This window comes from Gastrolobium bilobum, unplaced genomic scaffold (genome assembly GCF_033153095.1).
Source record: "Gastrolobium bilobum isolate Gb01-03AN ecotype WA unplaced genomic scaffold, APGP_CSIRO_Gbil_v1 utg29262, whole genome shotgun sequence".
Lineage (NCBI taxonomy): Eukaryota > Viridiplantae > Streptophyta > Magnoliopsida > Fabales > Fabaceae > Gastrolobium > Gastrolobium bilobum.
The window spans coordinates 2,462-26,770 of NW_026895682.1; the positions used below are offsets into that span (position 1 = coordinate 2,462).

At 31.8% G+C, this 24,309-nt stretch overlaps 2 protein-coding genes across 2 annotated transcripts; one reads left to right on the forward strand and one right to left on the reverse strand.

Annotated features, from left to right (window-relative positions):
• Positions 1 to 470: 470 nt before the first annotated feature.
• LOC133289561 (transcription factor GTE12-like) lies at positions 471 to 1,166 on the reverse strand. Its single transcript, XM_061487534.1, has one exon. The coding sequence runs from the start codon at positions 1,164 to 1,166 to the stop codon at positions 471 to 473; it is 696 nt and encodes a 231-aa protein (XP_061343518.1).
• An 18,407-nt stretch (positions 1,167 to 19,573) lies between these two features.
• LOC133289438 (arginine decarboxylase-like) lies at positions 19,574 to 22,491 on the forward strand. Its single transcript, XM_061487371.1, has one exon. It carries the CDS (start codon positions 20,053 to 20,055, stop codon positions 22,237 to 22,239), a length of 2,187 nt encoding a protein of 728 aa, XP_061343355.1. The 5' UTR covers positions 19,574 to 20,052; the 3' UTR covers positions 22,240 to 22,491.
• Positions 22,492 to 24,309: the final 1,818 nt, after the last annotated feature.

Here is a 24,309-nt window from a genome sequence, read left to right on the forward strand (position 1 = left end):
AAAGTCTGCAGAAAATCTGATATAAACCACTACTTTATATGCCATGGTTTAATTTGGCTATTTTGGAAGGAATTTCTGCATCCAAAATCACAGGATTCAGAAATTCAAGATTTTATTGAACTGGAAGATATGAAATTTATGATACATTGATGATCATAACCAATATGCTCCAGTAAAATTGACTCGAACAACCTAAAAACTGAACATAAGATGTACTTTACTGATAAATAAAGTACAAATGAAACACCAATAGTTTATAGGATCAAATAACAGACACATAAAACTAAACTTAACAAGCTTCAGCCAAACGTTACAAAACAGGATTGCTTATTAACGAAAAAACAGAAAAAACAGGATCTACGTTTTAATAAAACTCAAAAGGAAACAAAATCAATAACCTAGTAATTCAAGAATCAAGTTTGTACAAACACTACACTCTAAACAGAATCCAGCAACCTTGAGCTTCTCTATCAAGATTTGCACATACTTTTCTTTCTTTTTCTTTCCTCAAGAATCCACTTTTTCTTTAAAGATTTCCAATCGGTCTCAAATTTCTCACTAACCCTCCTTGCAATCATGTGAATCTCACTCCTCCAAGGGTATAGCAATGCATAAGAAAATGCAAGCCTCATATCATCTGCAAATTCCTTAGGTTTGGAATACAGATAGTGGTTCAATTTGACCTCAATATCCTTCAAACCTATTGGCTTTGATACAGAGTCAGGGTTATCAAGAAACTCCAAGACCTTAACATCAAGAGCTTCTTTGAAAGCCCAAGCATCTCTTCCTTCCTTCAACCTTTTCATGATCACCCAACATTGCATTTTTTTGTATCTGTCTATGCTTTGTTTCTTCTCTTTCTTGCACTCTGCACCTTCCTTCTTCAACTCACAAATTTGGGAAGCTGCTCTTGACATTCTTTTGGAGTTTTCCGGTCCGAAGCACCTTCCTTCTCTTGCACTTTGCACTCTGCACTTTGTTGGTCGGTGTTCATGTTCAGCCGTCGTTCTGTTCATTCTCAGTGGCGGAGAAATTTCAAAAGCATCTTTTCTCATTTTCTTGGAACGATGATCAGCGATGATCTCCGTCTGTGGGCAGTCTTCTTGAACCGTTCTTGAACGCTTTGCACCAAGCTTAATCACAAGTGACTTTTGGGATTCAGCCATTGAAGAGAGTTTGAGTGGAAAACACAAGAAAAAAGAAAACAGGATTGGTGGAGGGTGTTAACCAGGAAACAGGATTTGGTCTGCTAAGGGTGAACGGTGCTCTGTATGTTTATATAACGAGGAAACAATGGAGAGAATTAAACCGTTATAAATGTAATCTTTTAAATCTTTTTAAATCTAATCTTTTAAAAGTATTTATTAATTATAAAATTATATCTAATCTTTTAAAATCTCTACATCACTTCAATAGTTACAAATGTAATCTTTTTTTTTTTTTTTTTTGTAATCTTGTGCTCTGTATCTTTAATATGTAACCAGGAAACTGTATCTTTTAGTTTTTTCGTTATAAATTTTTTGTTTCTAAATTTTTTATACTTTAATTAAGTTTTCAATTAGATATTTATTAATTATAAAATTATATCTAATCTTTTAAAATCTCAGTATTTCCAAAAAAAAAAAAAAATTCTCTACTTCACTTCAATAGTTACAAATGTAATCTTTTTTATTTTTTTGTAATCTTGTGCTCTGTATCTTTAATATGTAACCAGAAAACTGTATCTTTTAGTTTTTTCGTTATAAATTTTTTGTTTATAAAATTATGTTTGACTAAATTTTTATATATAAAAAGAAGAGAAGTTAAAAATAAAACTCACACACAAAAACTAAAGCAAATATCAAATTATTTATACAAAAGAAATATATACTTAAAAATCAAAACATGTGTCATTTTGCAAGTTTAAATTGATTTCATTTTTAATGTACAAAAACAATTATATAAACAACTGTTATCTAATTGTTTAATCTCATCGATAAGTTGTTCTTAAATTTTTGTTGTTGTTGCATAGTTGTTCTTAAACTTTATTAAAGCTCAAGAACGAAATTGTAGTATTCAATTTATCTTTTACCAATTAATTTAAAACAAAATCATTAACCAGTTAACACATGTATTTGAAAGCTATCCAGTGAATAACCACACTTCACCTGTCAGCATTGTTATCAACTCACCACCCCTAATATTATTCTTTGATGAAATTATTTAGTTATCTACCCCAAATTTTCTTCATAATTTCAGCATTAAATTTAGGGGATAAACTTTTGTTATAACCAATTAAAACACTCAACTATATTCAAATATAGTTATCAATAAAAATTATTGAAAAGATAACATTTAACTAATTTTTATCCCAATTAATTAATAGTTTAAACATTTTTTTAAATTAAGATTCCTAATTAATTATAAGAACAAAGTTAAAGTGCTTAATTAGATTTAAAAATAAAATAAAAATCCTTTTAACAACACATCTAAATATACTCAGACTTTCTTAATAATTGGCATATCATCACTAACACTTTGCTGTCCACCTTGAAAAACATCATTGCTAACTCCAAACACCGTTCTTGACATTAAAAATGCAAAACGGAAAATAATCTTCTTAAAGTAGCTTAATCAATAGACACGAAAGACATGAGGCACAACTCGAAGAACAAAAAACCAAAAAACAAAAACAAAAATTAAAGATAAATGAGGGCTTAAAGACAAGTACATGTTTCGGTTTGTCCATAACAAAAATCGGTATCTTTGAAAATGAGATTCTTGCACCCAGATCATCTAAGGTACATAACAGACAACATCAAAATTTTGATACTACAGTGCATAAGTTAATTCATTCTATTGATTAGTTCATTGATGAGATCCTCACGGCTCCCTGTGTCTCCACCATCCTTGTATAGTGTTTTTGATCCTTTTAATCCATCAGCTGGCTTGTTGAGTTCAAAGGGCCACATAAATTTGACAACTTCCTTAAAGTGCGGACCAACATTATCAATTTGATGCACCATGTCTTCTGTGCATACAATGCCAAATTTACCCAATTTTTTGGTTATTTTGCACACCCCTAACTGTAACTGCATCCCTCTCCCCTTTCTAAGGTTGTTAAGCCTGTTTTCGAACTCAGTATTCTACCATTCAGGCAGCATTCAATAATAAAACTCTTGCAGATTTTGTTCTGCACGCTGTTTAGGTAAAGCTCATTGCTTACTTTCTTCTGCCTCATCTACATACACTGAATCAGTACACAGAATCTTTAGTCATCTTTGGGGCCATGCACCCATGGTTTCTTCTGGTGGCTACTCCTACTAGGTTATGTTCGTTGATGCTCGCACACCATACACTTGGCTTTATCTTACCAAGAAAATAAAGGCTATCCAAACTGATTAAGGTAGGGAGTTTAGGCCATTTTCCAAGGCCCTAGCTGACTTTGGTATTGTTCACCGCCTAATTTTCCCTTACACTCATCACCAAAATGGCACTATAGAATGTAAGCATAGGCATATTGTAGAGGTGGGTATAACACTTCTAGCACATGCATCCTTACCATTTACCTTCTAGGATCATGCATTCCTCACTTCTGTAACAGCCCCAAACCCTGTAGCAGGATATTGTCCGCTTTGCCCCGCGCACAAGCACCGTCGAGCTCACGGTTTTACGTTTCGGGTTACCCCAAAAGGCCTCCTACAAGGAAAGGTATCCACACCCTTATTTAAGGCAAATTATGAAAATTTAATATTTTGTATTGACTATTTTAAGAAAATATTAAATATTTATTTATTAAAATAATTTTGAAAGCATTGAATCGATTAAAAGAAGGCTTTAATGTTTCTACAATTAATGTAGATAAGCTATCTATATTCACTCTCAAAACGACGTCATTTTTTCTTTTTGTTGAAAGTTTAAAAATTATAATGATAAAGACTATTATAACCTTGGAATACATATAATTTATCTGCATTCTTACAGAAAAAATTAACCCTAAAATAAATTGAACTTTTTTTAAATTTATAACTTTGAATGATGTCCCTAACCCATAAATCTTTGGAGCTTTAGGATGTGGGGATCTTTATTATTATGGGGTTTTTAGCCCCACGGGCTTTTTCACCCTAACTCACATGAGCTCGGGCTTAATAAGGTGGACTAATTCATTTTGACAACTCTACTTAGCAATGCTCACCATTAAAAATCATCCTAGTATTTTAAAATAAATAATTATCAATATACTATATTGGGCTATTGGTGTTAATAAATTTTTCTAAGGGGTTGTTCATGACAATATTTTAAATTTTGATTCCTTTTTTTTTTTACAAATACAAAAAAAATTAAGTATGCCTATATAAAATATTTTGAACCTGATCTATTATCTTAGCATGGTGGGAACTAAATTATAGGAATCACCTCGCTTATTTTTTTAAAATAAAATGATTGACCTATTTCATAACACCTGTGTAACCTTAAGTAATTTTAATTGTAATAAATCAAACATTGATTCCGTATGAAATGAGAATGTCAATAAACATGTGATTATCAATTAATCTCTTTAAAACTCATCTCTACTAGAAGTTATGAAAGATAAAATTATTTCCTATGATAGTCCGGGCTATAGGTTCTGGTAGACCGACTTACCTATTTACACTAGTGTTGACTAAATTTTAAATATGTTTATGGATTCCAATATTTTAACATCAGAATTAAAAAAGATACGCATAACATAAATTGCAAAGAGACAGATAATAAATGTTTTTAATATTTTTATTAATTTGGAAGATTGTTAAGTTATTGTTTCAAAAGATTTTAGCATTTTTCTTGGACAAAATTTAAAAATAATAATAATTTTGATCAGTGTAAAAAATATATATTATCATTCAGTCATATGTTATCGATTGTTTAATGAGTTTGATAATATATATTTTGTAAAACTTGTTAAATGATATGAATACATAATACTAGATGCATCAAATTAAAACCAATTAAAAACACTCATCCTAATAATAGCTTAATTGAAGGTTAGCAAAGGAATATGATTTTCTTGTGTTGGAAAACAACTGCAGGAAGGTGCAACTATCATTAAAGTGTGAGAAGAATAGAAATACAATGTTATCTGTTGGGATGTGTCAGAGAGACAGTAAACTACATGTGTACATCAAGAAGTAACTCTCAGTGAGAGTAGTAACAGTCAGTGAGATACTAACAACATGGGTCGGGTAGGCCCCACACATTCTTTCTTGAAAATTTAATTATGAAGAGTAGAAATAGGTGCCATTAAGTTTGGGGTAAGAGTAGGGATAGCTCTGCCTCTTGCCTAAGACTTAGCTAATTTTATGTTTTTGAGACACCTATAGCTGTTTATGGTTCATGTACTACTAGTAATGTAGCCACAGATTGTCCAATTTGCCTTGGGGATTCTATGGATGGTGAGAAAGTTAGAGTGCTACCAAAATGTAACCATGGATTCCATTGTAAGGTGCATAGATACTTGGCTGCTTTCACATTCCTCTTGTCCTACTTGTAGACTGTCTTTGCTTGAGCAACCAACTATTTCTGAAGCCGCAACCGCAACTGCAGGAACCTCCTACCATGTAGAGAATGCCTTAGGATGGATGACATGAACATGGGCCTTTAGTTGTAGCTGTGGATGAGGTTGGCTAATTGTAAATTGCAATCTTAACCCTCCACCTTCAGAATTCACCAAAAAAAGGAAAAGCATGAATAAATGGAGACTAGTTGTTTGTAGTCTTGGATTAGGAACCTTTTATGTATATGGTGCACTTCTGTGATTGTATCAAGAATTGAAGATATAGAGCTTGAATGATTGTGTCTGAGAGACCATTCTGTGTTTGTGCATGTTTTTTAGACATGAGATATAGTGCTAGATCTTGAAGTTTGCTGTCTGTAAATAGAATGAAAGGAAAGTGTATTGAATACTTACTTGGATGGCATTTTGTATCTAACTAGTTGAATACTTACTTGGATGGCATTTTGTATCCAGAAAATTGAAAGTCTTATTAATGAATGACTATTTAAAACATTAAACTAGTCAAAACCTAGCTCAGTTTTTTCCTTTTTCTACGTTACTTCACTAAAGCCCTTCCTTATCATCTGAATTGAGCTCAAGTGGATTTTAGAAGTAATTAATGCAATAAGACCCTTAAGTAGATATTACATATTTTGTTCATGATCAGCATTTGGATTTTAGAACTAACTAAATATATCACACAGAATCAGAATGGCATGTGACTTGACAATCAATGTCAGATGACCAACAATCTGATATCCCAAGAAATAGAATCTATTTGCTCTGCATGAGAAAGCCGACACTGATGCTCTATCTGATGCTCCTTTCCCCCTGCATGTGGGTAGCATATTCTTTGAAGGGAAATCCACATGGTCAAAAATATTACAATTGAAATTAACTTTAATTACTACAGAGATAAACCAAGTCCTGAATAAGCACCTCAAAAAGAAGGAGTTAAATCTGATTCCTAAACTAAAACAGGAATTAGGCAATAAGTAATAAGCATAAAAGCATAAGTGAGAAATTACTATCAAACTTATGGTGCAAGTAACTTCTGCCAAGCAACCAACACACTTGTGCCCTCATTCCTAGTTGTTTTTCTGCTATCTCAGCATCTTACTTTTCCATTCCTCCTACTGTACATGGTGTATCCCATTCTCATCATCACACACCTACTGTAACTACATCCCACTCCCCTTCCTACACACTTTGGCAATGATGATTAGGACACCCAATTTCACAGGTTGTTAAGCCTGTTTTCAAATTCAATAATAAAACTGTTTAGGTAAAGCTCATTGCTTACTCTCCTGCCTCATCTACTACATACACTGAATCCGTACACCTCATATTAGTGATCTTTGGGGCCACAGAGATAACTGTGAACGGCCAAGGATGCAATGATCCTTGACAATTTCATTGGGCTTAAATTTATGGTTATGTTTCTACCTTGATCAAACAAAAGGGAATTATCTAGCATGGAAGTTAAGCCCCAGTAGTGCTTCTTGAAACATAGGCACATTGTATAGTGTCTTTTAAAGAAGCAGTCAAGTTTGGGGTTGGCATGCTTTAAGGGTTATCACAACACACTTTACCTATTTTTTCTTGTAATTTATGTTAGCTATGATATCTTCATTTGTTTATTCTTTCTTGTTAAAGCTGAGGTTGAGATCATGGTATAGTTGTCTAGATCTATCGACTTTTGTACTTGGTGGGTGCATGATCGAACATTTTGTCAAAGAAAAGGTGTCTTTTAGCGTATATATACAGACCATGGTGCTTGTAAACATGTTTTGATTGATGTGAGTATCCTTTCTCTCCCTCTCTCCTTTTTTGGAAAGATTAAAAATTTATAATTTTCAATATCAAACTAGTCGGAAAGATTAATATTCAAAGAGACAAGACTTGTGATTATAGATAGAAACCAATCAGAAACACTGGTTTGCTTCATTTAAACCTTAAAAAATAACAACTCAATTCCAAAACACCATACACTCCCTCACTTAGCATTGTCATCCACTGAATACATATAGCTTGGATTCTGCAACAACAACGCAGGCAAAAAATGATGAACTATATGATAAAGTTAACCTATGCTGGCAGCAAAGTCTGTTCATACATAAAGAAAGAAAAAAAAAGAAAAAAACTGTTACTGAGTCAATAACAAAGATTTCAGAAATTAATACTGTTATACATATAAGCTACAAAGTAACAAAGACATATCAGATTCAGTACAAGAATTAGTAAATCATTAATTATTTGACAGTGCCAGTGCCATGACCAAAAGAATTTCACAGGTAATGCTAAAGAATCACATGTCTCACACTTAGGAATCGAATACCGCACCTATTACCTGCTACCCACCCCCCCTCATCACATGTCTCACACTTTGATCATTTGAAAGCCATTTCTAAATTCACTACAAATGATTCTATTTTTCTTTCTGCAGTAAGATTTAATCATTGGATCCTAAAGTTTAGACCTTTAATTTATATCTCAATTTTGAAAAGCCTAAAATTTGTACGATAATTATTGTGCAAATAATATAACTTTTGTATGTATTGCCTTTGTAAAGATTGTATGTTGGTTATTGTGTAATCTAGAAGCACAAGTAAACGATAATCTAATTTTCTATATAGTACAACAAAAAGTTGAATTACTATCTTTTACCTCCAACAAAAAACTTACAACGTGGTTGCCTGAGATACGAAATAACCCAAATTTTTATCCTACAGAGTAGCTGTTATACAACAATAACTTATGTAATAAAAGCTGTTGTACAATACAAATTTATTTATAAATTTATTATATATATTATATATATATATATATATATATATATATATTACACTTTAACATTTTAAAAAATGTAAATAAATAATAGGCTACATCATATATATATATATATATATATATATATATATATATATATATATATATATATATATATATATATGATGTAGCCTATTATTTATTTACATTTTTTAAAATGTTAAAGTGTAATCTACCAAAAATAAAAAAAATGTTACAAGTGTTATCTAATTGTTTAATCTCATCGATAATTTGTTCTTAAACTTTTTTTTTGTTACATAGTTTTTCTTAAAATTTATTAAAGCTCAAGAACAAAATTGTAGCATTCAATTATTTTTTACCAATTAATTTAAAACAAAATCATTAACCAGTGAATAACCACACCTCAACATTGTTATCAACTCACCACCCCTAATTTTATTCTTTGATGGAATTATTTAGTTATCTACCGCAAATTTTCTTTATAATTTCATCATTAAATTTAGGGAATAAACTTTTGTTATAACCAATTAAAACACTCAACTCTATTCAAATATAGTAATCAATAAAAATTATTGAAAAGATAATATTTAACTAATTTTTATCCCAATTAATTAATAGTTTAAACATTTTTTTAAATTAAGATTCCTAATTAATTATAAGAACAAAGTTAAAGTGCTTAATTAGATTTAAAAATAAAACAAAAATCCTTTTAACAACACATCTAAATATATTCAGACTTTCTTAATAATTGGCATATCATCACTAACACTTTGCTGTCCACCTTGAAAAACATCATTGCTGACTCCAAACCACTGTTAAGAAACTCGGACCGACCCGGCCGGGTCGACCCGGGATTTGGTAAACCAGTCATAGAACCGATCCGGTTGAAGCAACAGACCGGCCATGCATTAGAACCGGTGCGACCCGGTCGGTTTTCATGAAAATCGGTGACCCGGTCGGTTAACCGGTGACCCGGCCCGTCCCAAAAAAAAAATTGTTTTTTTTTTCAAAAAAAATAAATCATAATGAACATATTTGAATTTTTTTTGCTTATTGACTTACATAAGTTATATACCTACAACACTAATATTATCTCAATCGTGCACTATGCAGAGAATTTTGATTTGATTTATAGTTAGCGATGTCATTTTCTGAACCTAAAGTCCCGTATGACAATCATTATATTTTTGTTTGATCTTTTATTGGATAATAATATGTAATTTATTATTTTTTATATTAAAACATTCGAAATTTTTATCATTTTTTTAGATATTTGAGTATGTTTATAATTTTTTAATATAAATTATAAAATTGCATATAATTACCGGGTCATGCGGTTGAACCAGTGACCCAGTACCTCGACCGGGTCAATGACCGGACCGATTTTAATAACATTGCTGCAAACACCGTTCTCTTGACATTAAAAATGCAAAACGGAAAATAAGCTTCTTAAAGTAGCTTAATCAATAGATACGAAAGACATGAGGCACAACTCGAATTCCACAATGCACCCCCACAAGATAAATGAGGGCCTTGACTCCTCTCTTCCATAAAACCAAAAAAACAAAAACAAAAATTAAAGATAAATGAGGGCTTAAAGACAAGTACATGTTTCGGTTTGTCCATAACAAAATCGGTATCTTTGAAAATGAGATTCTTGCACCCAGATCTTCTAAGGTACATAACAGACAACATCAAAATTTTGATACTAGAGTACATAAGTTAATTCATTTTATTGATTAGTTCATTGATGAGATCCTCACGGCTCCCTCTGTCTCCACCATCCTTGTATAGTGTTTTTGATCCTTTTAGAAACATTTTTTAAAACATTTTAACTAATTCAATATTTAATTAATTCTTTTCCCAGTTAATTAATAGTTAAAACATTTTTTAAATTAAGATTCCGAAATAATTATAAAAACAAAATTAAAGTCCTTGATAAAATTTTAGAATAATAGGAGCTTTATTCTCACAACTTATTTTTTTACCATTAATTTTCGTTAATCCAACGGTTATAATTTATTGAAAATTAATAATTAATAATAAATGTGACCCGATAAATCATTACCGTTAGATTGACGGAAATCAACGGTTAAAAAATAGGCTGTAAGAGGTTATAAAACTTTTACATTATAAGAATAACGCTTCTCTTAGAATAAAATTAAAATCTTTTTAACAACATTTCTCAGTATATTCAGACTTTCTTAATAATTCGCATAGCATCACTAACACTTTGCTATCCACCTTGTACTAGAAACTTCATTGCTAACCCCAAACACTGTTATTGACATTAAAAGTGCCAAAGAGAAAATGAACTTCTTAAGTAGCTTAATGAATAGATATGAAAAACAAAAGGCACGAATTGAATCCCACAATGCACCGCGCATCTTAACTTTTTTTAGCTTTGTCACCTCTCTTCCGAAAACAAAAACACAAATTAAAGATAAATGAGGGCTTAAAGACAAGTACATGTTTCAATTTGTCCATGACAAAAAATCAATATCAACTTTGAAAATGAGATACTTGTACCCGGATCATCTAAGGTACATCATAAAGAACCTTAAAATTGTTATTATGTTATAGAGGTTCTATATTATTTCTACAAGCAAGTTATGTTGTAAATTTGATAAACCTTACATGCATTGTGATTTGAGTTATTATTGTTAAATATATCACTGCAATAGTTAGGCTTGTCAGGCTATTTGATGATAATCAGTGTGCCAGTCATAACTCAAAATTTGGGCTATTACAATAATGAATAAGTTATTTAGAAAATGATGTCATTTGTAAACCACTGTCATTACCAATATTAAAAATATATTTTAATTACATTTAAAACTTTTAAATTAATTGGTATAAAAAATATCAATTGTCTAGAATTGAACATTATGATTGTTCTGATTGGCCCACATAGCCCGATTTGCTAGACTAGTAGTCATCTAAAGGCCTAAAGGAAACCAAATGATTCAACACAGTTTAGGTGAGCACATGGTCCTCACGACAATGATTCCACTTTTCCCTGCACACCTCATTGTTGTACACGCACGACGGTAAGGCAATGCCTCACTGCAGTAGTGGGTACATTGACTAACGATTTTTACCTCATCACCTCTCTCATCATTAGAGAATATTTTTATTGCAAGATTTTAGAGCTATAGTTTCCTCACACACATCCCTTCAAGATACCACCATACACAATTGATCCAAACAATTAACCCATTATAGTATAAAATTAAAGAAATTAAATATATTTAACCATTTTAAGATAAATTAGTTAGAGATGTCGTTTACTGACCCAGAAACACTAGTATCACAAATATTATATGTTTGATTGATCTTTTGTTGGACAATGATGTGTAATTTATTATTTTCATATTAAAATATTTGAAATTGGTATTTTTTTTACAAGTATATTTATAGTTTTTTTAATATAAATTGTAGGTTTACATATACTTACTGGGTCATGCGTTGAACCAGTGACCCACTGGTTGAACCAATGACCCAGTGACTCAGTACCTCGATCGGGTCAATAACCGGGCCGGATTTAATAACATTGAATTTAGGTAAAGAGTTAGAAGTGAATAACTAATATGATTAGAAAATTAAGTTTGGGTTTACAATATTTACAACAATATTAATTATTTGAGTTCATGGAATTAAGAGCAATCTCGGTACACTAAACGGTGATTATTTCCATATTTTTAGGGCTTGAAGTGTTATATTATCATTTAATGATCAAATTTCTTTAAATACTAGTATATTACCCATGCGTTGCACGAAGAAAAATAAATCGGTTTATTTGTCTCGTAAAAGTTAATACAAATCATAAAGTATATCGCTACATTTTATTTAAATCAATACTATCAGGTATCTAACTCCAACTTTTTGTACAAGTAATATTCTTACAAACACTTCACAGTTGAAGTTGGATGTGGTAATTCAAAAGACCATTTATTAGCTTAATTGCATATAAGTATAAAGAATTATTCACAAAAATAACATATATATATATATATATATATAAGCATATATTTAATGCATCGTATTTAATCTCAATAATACTTCAATTCTACCAACAATAACTTGGTGAAGAATATTAAAAGTCAATTATTCAGTGGGTTGGAAACAACTAATCATAAATAGCATTAAAATAATGATATACTACAAAACATTGGATGCATGTTCCTTTTAATTGAGTAATTAATAAGAATACATGTATTTTTTTAATTTCAAATGAAACTTTATTTCGTGTATAAAGTTTTGTACATGTGGGCTTAGTGATTACTTGACTATCCACCAAACTTTGCGAAGGCAACTTGTTTGATCCTTTGATATAAAATGCATATGTCATTATATTAGCTTGTCATGTAGTCATTACGTAGTTTGACTCGGCTTCTTTCAGTATTTCTTAAAGATGGACTTTGATTTATCATAATCTGATTATTATTTTGTTTAAATGCTTGTTTCTGAAATATTTATAGCAATAAATCCAATAATTTTAGCTACAAAAATACGAGTTTGTTAGACAATAAATATAAGGAAAAAAAATGTGTTGTGGGCAAATCTTCCTGTTTGGCAGGCAGGGTGGGCCGGCCCTCCGAGCCGAATTTATTTTGTCACCTGTAACTGTCAGCATTTTATATCAGCATGTAATAGGTTTTTATATTTATCCACACAAAAAGGTTCTTATAGTTGCATGTAGATGACTATATATCTATCTATGTTTTATATAGTTGCATCTAAATCGACTTTATGAGATAGGAGTATTTGTGACATATATATTAGATGAAGAGTTGGCAAATATTTGAGTTATTACGGTTAATATTCTAACAAGCATTTCATAGTTGAAGTTGAATGTGATAATATCAAAAACCATTCATTAGCTTAATTACATAAGTATAAATAATTATTCACAAAATTAACATATATGTATATACATATATTTAATGCATCGTATTTAATCTCAATAATACTTCATACTTACCAACAATAATTTGGTGAAAAATATGAAAAGTCAAGTAATCACTGGGTTGGAAAAAACTAATCATAAACAACATTAAAATACTGATATAGTGCAAAACATTGAATTGTCATTCCTTTAAATAGAGTAATTAATTTGAATAAATTATTTTTTTAATTTCAAACAAAACTCTACTAACTCTACTCTATGTATAAAGTTAGGTACTTGTGGGCTTAGTGATTACTTGACTGTCCACCAAACTTTGCAAAGGCATCTTGTTTGATCCTTTGATATAAAATTCAGATGCCATTGTATTAGCTTGTACTGTAGTCACTTAAATATTACGTAGTTTGACTTGACTTCTTTCAATATTTTTTAGAGATGAACTTTTATTTATCACAATCTGATTGTTCATTTTATTTAGATGTTTGTTTATGAAATATTTTCATAGACGAGTTTGTTAGACAATAAATTTAAAAATAAAAATAAAATATTGACGGGCGGGCGAGAAGGCCTCCGGTCTGAGTCATTTTGCCACCTTTAGTTGTTAGCACTTTGTATTAGCATGTAATAGGTTTTTATATTTATAGACAAAAAAAGGTTCTTATAGTTACGTCTAGATTATTATCTATATATATTTTCTATAGTTACCTCTTAATCGACTCTCTGAATTGTCTATATTTGTGTTGTATATATTAAATGAAGAGTTGGCAAATATTCGAGTCTAACTTAATATCCAGTGTCTTTTAACTTAAAGTTTATCTACAAATTTTTTATATAAAATGTACGTGTGTATTTAAATTTTTGTAAAATATGTATTTTATCATGTTAGTATTTTATAAAAAAACTTTGATTTATTTCCTTTAATTTATGTTTGAGAATAATTTATGTTAGAAGCTTTAAGAAATAAGTTTAAAAAATATATATCATAAAGCACGTGCAAGCAAAAAACGTTCAAGTTCTACGTCATAAATATATGTTTTCTATTAAGTATTTTTCAGACTATTTTGCATACTTGCATTTTACAAATTAAATACGATAGTTATTTCTCCATTGTGAATGTCCAAATTAAATAAATAAATTATTATTTAGACTAATTTTTAAACTTATAACAAAAACATTAAGGTCTTCAAATATAAATATAAAATAGACTAATTATTATCTCAAAAAAAATTTATTATTGATAAAGTTGAAGTATTATTGAGATTAAATATGATGCATTAATATATATGTTTATATATAATTATTTATTCTTATTAATTAAGATAACAATATTGACACGCTATAAGTTACATATGATTCAAGTAAAATGAAAGTCAAACATCATTGCTGGTTTTCCGTTGCCTTGAGTGTAGTTATGCATAATAATTCAAGTTTGCTTTCTTCTTTGCTTGGACTTGAATGATATCTTCATTAAAGTCCTCATGGTTCACCTGCGATCGACAAAAAAAGATTTAATAATTATTCCCACATAAGCAGACAGATTCATAGTAAAATTTATAACTTGATTCTCTTAAGCTTTGGCATTGAATTGAATAAAAAAACCACAAAACTATTGTCAACATTTTTAAGGTGGATTTTTAAACTTATTTTTTGTATTAAAACTTCTAACAAAATAATGATGTGTTTGTTTTTTGTTGCGGCGAAATTAATAGGCTTGACAATTTCCCATGGAGAAAGTTGTGAAATTTTATATTTGTAATGAATGATGAACTGTTTTCCTACCATCAAGTTCAAAATTCAAATTTGAAAGTTTTGTAATTTTGTAATGAATGCTTCATTATATTCCCACTATCAAGTTAAAAATTCAAATTTAAAAAGTTACTAAAAGTGATAATATCAAAAGATCATTCATTAGCTTAATTTCATAAGTATAAATAATTATTTACAAAATTAACATATATATAAACATATAATTAATGCATCATATTTAATCTCAATAATACTACAACTCTACCAACAATAATTTGACGAAAAATATAAAAAGCCAACTACTTTCTGGATGATAAAATATTCGCTACATAAAGCAAATGGTGGAATTCAAAAAAATTAATATTTGAAATCAGATTTAGGAATTTAATTATAAAACATGAAGGGTGAAATTTTAATTTTATTACACACCTTATACATCCATTCAAAGAATATTTATTTTTAAGTTAGTTGTGAGAATGGGTACCTATTTCCTTACACTCGTTATCAATGAGAGGAAAAATTAATACGTTGACCAACACTGACAAATTTTAAAATAGCAAGCAGAAAAAAATATATAGCTACTTCTAAGAAATTTAGAACCAGGTTATTGTTTTAAAATTTGATATTGGCACGCTATAGGTTACATATGATTCGAGTAAAATGAATGTCAAACATCATTGATGGTTTTCCATTGCCTTAACTGCTTATGCATAATAATTCAAGTTTGCTTTCCTCTTTGCTTGGACTTGAATGATACCTTCATTAAAGTCCTCATGGTTCACCTGTGATCGGACAAAAACTAGATTTAATGATTATTCCCGCATAAGCAGACAAATTCATAGTAAAATTTCTAACTTGGTCCTCCTAAGCTTTGACATTGAATTGAATAAGAAAACAACAAAACTATTGTCAATATTTTTGAAATAAAGGCAAGCATGTTAATAAAAAATAGAGAAAAAAAATAAAAGAAAAAGAAAGATTCAGACTGAAATGACAACCCGATAATTCACGCTAGATTAATCATGATTTTTAACTATTAAGTTGTTGCATATCTGGAAGAAAGTAAACCTCAGTTGCATTACGGCAAAGGACCAACATGCCAGCCTCAATACATACAACTTTTAGTTGCGCTCCGTTGAAATCATCTGTGGACTGAGCTAATTCTTCAAAATTGACATCTGGGTAAAACTTTAATCGTCTGAGAATGGATCTATAATATTACTTTGAAAGAAGTAAGCAAATGTTCCATCAGAAAAAAAAATTCAATAGATGGAGTTTGAAGAATATCTGCACGGTTTGTTGCTGCAATCACCTGCAATTTAAAAAAAATGAATGATATATTAGATAATGCAGGCTTGAGAATATGAATAACAGACAGAAACAAAAGAAATATGTGCACAAAAATTGATTACTAATGAAAAATATGCAGTAACACATCCTATTTATACACGAACTAATAAGGTTTTTTAAACTTAATAATAAATATTATTAATAGGCTTAACAATTTTCGATCGAGAAAGTAATAGTATTATTAATGGGTCCCCAACTTCTTATGTTGCTACAAAAAAATTTCCTCTTATGCAACCAATTACAACTATGTACTAGGGATAGTACATAGTTGTAATATTAAAATTAATTTTTCTCTATGCCTCGTCAATCGATAGCCTTTTGAGAAGAGAAAAAAATAGCTTTTAAAATTACAACTATGTACTACTTCTAGTACATAGTTGTAATTGGTTTATGCAAAAAAATTTCCCTTACAATAACATGAGAAATGATTTTGTCATTATTAATAGGCTTAACCATTATCCATGCAGAAAGTAGTGGGATAATAATACATCTGTTTGCAATCAAAGAAGTTTGAACTCTTTTCCCACCTATTTGGTTTAAATTCGAATTTAAAAAGTTACTAAAAGAAAAAAAAAACATTTAAAGTGATTTCACGTATGAACACAAAGTGAATATTGAAGAAAAGAATGACACGTCAGCAAACTTTTCAAATAATGGATGAAGATTTTATATATTAAGATTATTTTTTAATTTAAAAATTTGTATTTTAAGATGTATGCAATAAAAAAATTTCAGATTTATTAAAGCTATTCAAAATGGGGGAAAAGGACTGTGGTTATGAAAACTATAATTTCTTAAAAAGAAAAAAAAATTCCATTTTATTTAACTATATCAAAACTATATTAACCATACATCTATCTAATGATTAATACCACAATAACTTAGTTTAATAAATATAATTAATGTTTGTCTAGGCAATTAATCTTTACATGAATATAGACTTAATTTTAATAAATATTACTTAAAGTAGTATTTTTATATTATTTGATTACAAGATAAAAATAATTTTGTCACTTATCTCTTAAATGAAACTGTTTTCATCCCAAGAAAACTTGCAATGCTTCAGATTATGTCAATCCCAGAAGAACTGAACCTTATAGAGCACCAACAAGATATAATTCTAGATCAGGGCCATGAGTTTTGGATTAATCTCATAGGCTACACAAATAATCAAACCCATAAAAACATTGAAAAAATCTAATTCGCTTCAAAATAATAATAATTAGGATCCTAAAAATACTCTAAACCCTTAACGCCACCCCAAGCTCTTCTATGTCAGCTGTGTGTGTCCTACTATATAAGCGAAACCTCCCCACAATTGACCATTCGACCCTCTACACAAACTCTCATAAGTTGTCTCACACCCGGTGCACCCTTTGTTAATTATTATCTTACAGGTGAGTTTCTGTAAAATATTTTCTCATTAATTTTTTATTTTTTTTTAAATTAAACATTCATACTAAAATGTGATGCAGTAAATTGTAAATTGTAAATGTGTTGACAAAAAATGGCGAATGGTTGCCAAAGCTGAAATAAAAATAAGGAATTTTTTATATAAAAAATACATATACGTATATATATATATATATATATATATATATATATATATATATATATATATAGTAGTGTCTATTATTAATTAAGTCTAAAATATCAAAATAAAAATAAAATAAATAAAATTTTATGATTAAAAATAATAATAAAAGTATCATTTCTTCGTTGGGAAAGAACTGTATGAAATTAATTTTTTTATTTAACATAATAATTATAGGAAAAAATATTGGGAAAAAAGTTTTTAATGTTACTTTAGACAACTTTGTCTAATGTTCACCAAAACTACGTCGTTTTGGGATTGAAAAATCAAAAAATTAAAATGTTAAAGACTATTATAACTCTGAAATAAATTAAAATTATAAATACACCATGATTTCCGCCCCAAAACGACGTCGTTTAGGTGAACATTAAATAAAGTTATCTAAAGTAACTTTAGAAAAAACAAACCCAAAAATATTTATGCAGTTAATGCAGATAAGTTATCTGCATTTATTCCCAAAACGACGTCATTTTAGTATTGAAATCTTAAAAAATTATAAATAAAAGACTATTATAACCCTAAAATAAATTAAAATTACAAAAGTACAATAATTTTCGTCCAAAAACGATGTCGTATTAGACTTACTGCAGATAACTTATCTGCAGTAACGGCAAAAAAACGAACCTATCATTATATCCAAAAAAATTTCTTACTTAATATCTATTAATTGTTTATAAAACAATCTTGTTTGTTTGGTAAGTTACAATACAATCTTTTAAACATAACGAAAACGTGTTTAGGGTTGAGACAGCGTAACACGGTCAGTATGCAATGTATTGTGTGCTAGTTTAATATGATAATGTAATATGGAAAAACATTAATCATTTAAAAGTGAGTTAACGATAATAATATTATAAATATTTATCTTAAAAGAAAAAATTCTCTCTTTTTTTATTATTATTGATCAATTTATTATAATTTTTTTTAAATAATATAATCATATTAATTAACACATAAATGAAAAACCACTCCATGCTTAGTAGTAACATAAAACGATAAAATTCCTCAGCTTTAACTGACTTATCGCATGCTGACGTCTGTCAATCAAAGCAGTTCATACTTCATAACGATCCCACAAAACAGCGAAACTTCCTACTGGTTTCCTTCAACAAAATGTGATCTTAAATTCTCGCGAGATATACTCCCTACCTAACCTCTCTATTTATAATATCGCCAAATAAACTGGAATCGCGATTAAATGTATCTGAGAAGGTTTTCACTTTTCCGGGACAGATTCTCAACTAAAAGAAATGGTCCCATGGTACAAAAGCCACGCGGCAACTCGCCGCTGATTAGTCAATAATCATTAGTAAACAGAAACGTAAGATCGAGAACAATTATTATTGGAAAAATATTTTATCACGTTACATGAGAACTTAATTATCATGTTGTGATCTTTCGATTTGTGTGCAAATTTTTTTATTTTTTTATTTTTAATAAATGTGAAGTTCACCACTAGTTGAGTCTCGACATGAAAATTCAATTCTCATGTAACATAAAAAAATCAAACCCCATATTATCATTATTTATTTTTTTCTTCAAAAAAATGAGAAAAAGATGATAATTTGAATTTAAGATCCGAGTCGAGGCCCAATTAAGCCCACTTCTGGCTTCTTCCCTCAACCTCCTCTCGTTATATAAATTGGCCTCTCCTGCCATGCAATCTTCGCTCACTTCCAGCTACCTTAACATAACACACGTCTTGTTTGAGCCAACCTCATAACACCCGTTTCCGTTATTCTCCTTCATCCTTCTTTTTCTCCCGTTATTTTCTCCCCATCTTTCTGCATTTCCGTTTTACTTGACTCGTTCGGATCTTCCCTGTTTTCTGAAATTTTATCCGTTCTGTTTTATTTCCCCTGATTCGCGTGGTGGTGGTGTTAACCTAGGTTTCCACTCCTTGCCGTTCCCATCTCAGATAACATAAACATAAACATAAACATAACCACCACCGTGCTTAAAATTAAATCATTATTCTGAGGTGTGGGAGCGAAAGGGTGGTTCTCCGTTTTCAATAGATCTTTCACTGTTTCTCTTGTGAGGGGGTAGCCGGGGCCTCGGCCTCGGCGGGTTTCAAAACCCCCTACTTTTACACAAACCTGTTTTCCGAAACCCTAATTTTTTTTTTCTTCTAATTTTTGTAAAGCGGAAGTGATGTCATCCTTCGCTTGTTGCGTGGATGCTGCTGCACTTGCTCCTCCATTCTACGCTCTAGCCGGTGACGCTTCTCTTCCGCCGCCGGTCTCGTTTCCCGGCGTATCTCCGGCGACAACCGATGACGCTGCTTCCGTTGATGATGATTCCCGTTGGTCACCCTCTCTGTCTGCCAGCCTCTACAGGGTCGACGGTTGGGGTGGTCCCTACTTCGCCGTCAACTCCGCCGGGAATGTCTCCGTCAAACCTCACGGGTCGGGGACCTTTCCTCACGAGGAGATTGATTTGTTGAAGGTTGTGAAGAAAGCTTCGGACCCGAAATCAAGTGGCGGACTCGGGTTGCAGCTTCCTCTCATTGTTCGGTTCCCTGATGTTCTGAAGAACCGGGTCGAGTCCCTACAATCTGCTTTCGAGTGCGCGATCCAATCGCAGGGGTACGAGTCTTATTACCAAGGTGTTTACCCTGTGAAGTGCAACCAGGATCGGTTCGTTGTGGAGGACATAGTGGAATTCGGGTCTCGGTTTCGGTTCGGGTTGGAGGCAGGGTCGAAGCCCGAGATGCTTCTGGCTATGAGCTGTTTGTGCAAAGGCAACAGAGAAGCTCTTCTGGTTTGCAACGGGTTCAAAGACTGTGAGTATATTTCGCTGGCTTTGGTTGCGAGGAAGCTAGCGTTGAATACGGTGATTGTTCTTGAGCAAGAGGAAGAGCTTGATTTGGTCATTGACATTAGCAAGAAGCTCTGCATTCGTCCTGTGATTGGTGTTCGTGCGAAGCTGAGGACGAAACATTCTGGCCACTTTGGGTCCACTTCAGGGGATAAAGGGAAGTTCGGTTTGACAACTACTCAGGTTTTGCGTATTGTGAAGAAGCTTGAACAAATGGGCATGCTTGATTGCCTTCAATTGCTGCATTTTCATATTGGTTCTCAAATTCCTTCCACTGCATTGCTCGCTGATGGTGTGTTAGAGGCTGCGCAGATATATTGTGAATTGGTTCGACTGGGTGCCAATATGCGAGTTATTGATATTGGTGGTGGTTTGGGCATTGATTATGATGGTTCAAAGTCGAGTGAATCTGACCTATCTGTTGGATATGATCTACAAGAGTATGCTGCAGCTGTTGTTCAGGCAGTTAAGTATGTCTGCGATCGCAGGAACATCAAGCACCCTGTCATTTGTAGCGAGAGTGGCAGAGCCATTGTGTCTCATCATTCTGTCTTGATTTTTGAGGCCATTGGTGCTGCTAGTGCAAATAGAGCACCAGCATTGTCCACCCTTGGATTGCAGTGTTTGGGGGAGGGGCTCTCCGAAGATGCTTGTGCAGATTATCAGAATATATCTGCTTCAGCCATTGGAGGTGACTATGAAACCTGCTTGCTCTGTGCCGATCGATTCAAACAACGATGTGTTGAAGAATTCAAGCAAGGTAATTTGGGGATTGAGCAACTTGCCGCTGTTGATGGTTTGTGTGAATTGGTGACTAAGGCTATTCATGCAAAAGATCCAGTTCGAACATACTATGTGAACCTTTCTGTGTTCACCTCGTATCCTGATTTTTGGAGCATAGATCAGATGTTTCCCATAGTCCCCATTCATCGTCTGGATGAGAGGCCAACAGTGAGGGGAGTTTTGTCAGATTTGACTTGTGACAGTGATGGGAAGATAGATAAGTTCATTGGGGGTGAATTGAGCTTGCCCCTCCATGAATTGGAAGGCCATAATGGTGGCGGGTATTACCTGGGAATGTTCTTGGGTGGGGCTTATGAGGAGGCGCTAGGTGGTGTCCACAACTTGTTTGGTGCACCCAGCGTTGTAAGGGTGCTACAGAGTGAAGGCCCGCATGGCTTCGCGGTAACACGTGCAATGCCAGGGCCGTCGTGTGGGGATGTCCTCCGAGTGATGCAGCACGAGCCTCAGCTCATGTTTGAGACGCTCAAGCACCGTGCACAAGAGTTTTGTGGACAACAAAATGAGGATGAAAACACTAGTGTGCTAAACGCTGCGGCGCTGGCAGCTAGCCTAGCCCGAACCTTCGACAACATGCCGTATCTGATTCCATCCTCATCTTGTTACTTGAATGCCATAAGTGACAATGGTTTTTACTACTGCTCTAGTGATAACATCAATGCTACTGTTGCTGATTCAGCTGGTGGAGAAGACGACCAACGCTCTTATTGCTGTGCTTGAGTTTCGTCCTTTAGTGTTCCCTTGTCATTTTTATGTTGTTGGTTGTCGTCGAGGTTGTCTGTTAAATTTTACCTTTTTTAATTTCTTCGTGGTTTAGCAACGTATGTAAGTAAGAAGCAAGACAGATCCTCTGCCTTCTGTTTTTGCAATTTGGCATCGTAATCTCTATGTTGATATCTGTCTTGTAGACTATCAACTTCCTAGTGTAACAAATTTTTATTGTTGCAATGATTTTTATGTTTAGGTTGAAAATTTCTTAGTTAAGAAGTTTTGATTTTGATTAGTTGCAACCACAGCGAATCATTATGTTTTTGCCCAAGTTTTTTTTTCTCTTTGGCATTTGTTACAATGAACAATATTTTAATTTTAATAAACATCTCCGCGTTATAACTGTAACATAACGAAATCAACTTGATATTGTTAAACAATAAACATATCATTATATGGTAATGTAATTGGTTTTAACACTGTTTTAAATATAATTCACGCTATTATATACTAACAACATATTAAAATTAAATTTATAAAGATTAAGATAGAAGATATTTCTTGTGAGAGGGGTCATTAGTTAATGTATTCATTAAATATGATTATATTTTTCTAAAAGTAAATAAATTTAATAAAATTCTCAAGTAATTAAAATAATTTAATTGAAAACTTTTCTTTTCATCATGTAATTTTAACGAAATCGTCATCTTAGGATGGTTCATTATGGGTTTGCATTGTGAAAGGGCCAAAGGGGATGATATGCAAGCGCATTGAATGTATTATTCTCTTTTTCAGTATAATATATCTTAATCTTAGGGAGTATAAATTTTTTTTCAAACGGCAACCGCACCGTAGTCGTTGAGATACCTAACTATTATGGACAAAACACGTGTCACGTTTCCGGTTGTCGGAAAAGTCTTAGACGTGTGATTACACCAAAGTAGCTATATTATATAACGACTTTGGGGAGAATGAGCCAACGACTTTGGGGAGAATGAGCCGCGTGTCACTCATTTGACCAAAGTAGCTGTGTTGTGCAACGACTATGGGCTAGTAATTATGGGCTACTGTCTGTCTTGGCAGACTTATGGGATCAAATTCGCTGAGAAAGGTAGCTATTGTGGTCAACTGAGTGACACACGTTTACTTTGGTGCAACCAGGTCTCCAAACGTGGCACATGTCTCGTCCTTAGTAATTAGATACTTCAGCAACTATGATGCCATGGTAGTTTAAAAAAAATTTGGACACCACGACAATCAGGTATATTATACTAAAAAAGAGGGAAAATAATTTGATGGTCCCTTTCTCTCTCTCCTTTCTTACTTTCTCTCTCCTCTCTTTTTTTCTCTCTCTTCACTTTTGTTTCTACCGGTCTCACGTGAGCCGGGAGCGCTAAATAATTGCTCAAAAAAGAGGATAGTACAATCAATGCCCATATGCAATACTAGGTAGGTTGTAATAGTACTTTTTTTTTTTAACTCGAGGTTGTTGTGATACTACTAGTAGTACGGTTTTTCGGTTTCTCGGATTTCCTAAGGGAGCGTTTGGTTCAGGATAATTTTTTGAAATAGTAGAAAAATAAGATAGATAGAGAAATGATTGGAAAGATAGATAAAGTGAGATAGATAGAAAAATGTAAAAAAAAGTTGTTTGGTGGGAAAAAACTTTACTGGTAAAATTAGGTAACTTTATGAAATCAACAGTGCATTAAAAGCCAGATAACCGGTTTTCCGAAAAATCCCACCTTCAAATTAGGTTTCTAAACAGTGCGGATATCTATGTTTCTCATAAATCCAGACAAATTGGATAGATGATTTTTTGGTGAAAAACGTTGAAACAAACATGGTGTTTCTAAAAGCCTCACTTGAGAAAGATAGATATCTGCTGAAAAGCTCCCAACCAAACACCACCTAAATTCACTTTAAATTTTCCCGTTTTGTTGGATTTGAATTATTTCATATTATTTGTTGACAATGTGATGTTATCATTTAAAGACACAAAAGTCAAACCAATAAAATTTTTCACAAATAATGATAGGTCTTCTTATAATTACTTTATTGTTTCACATAACATAAAATTGT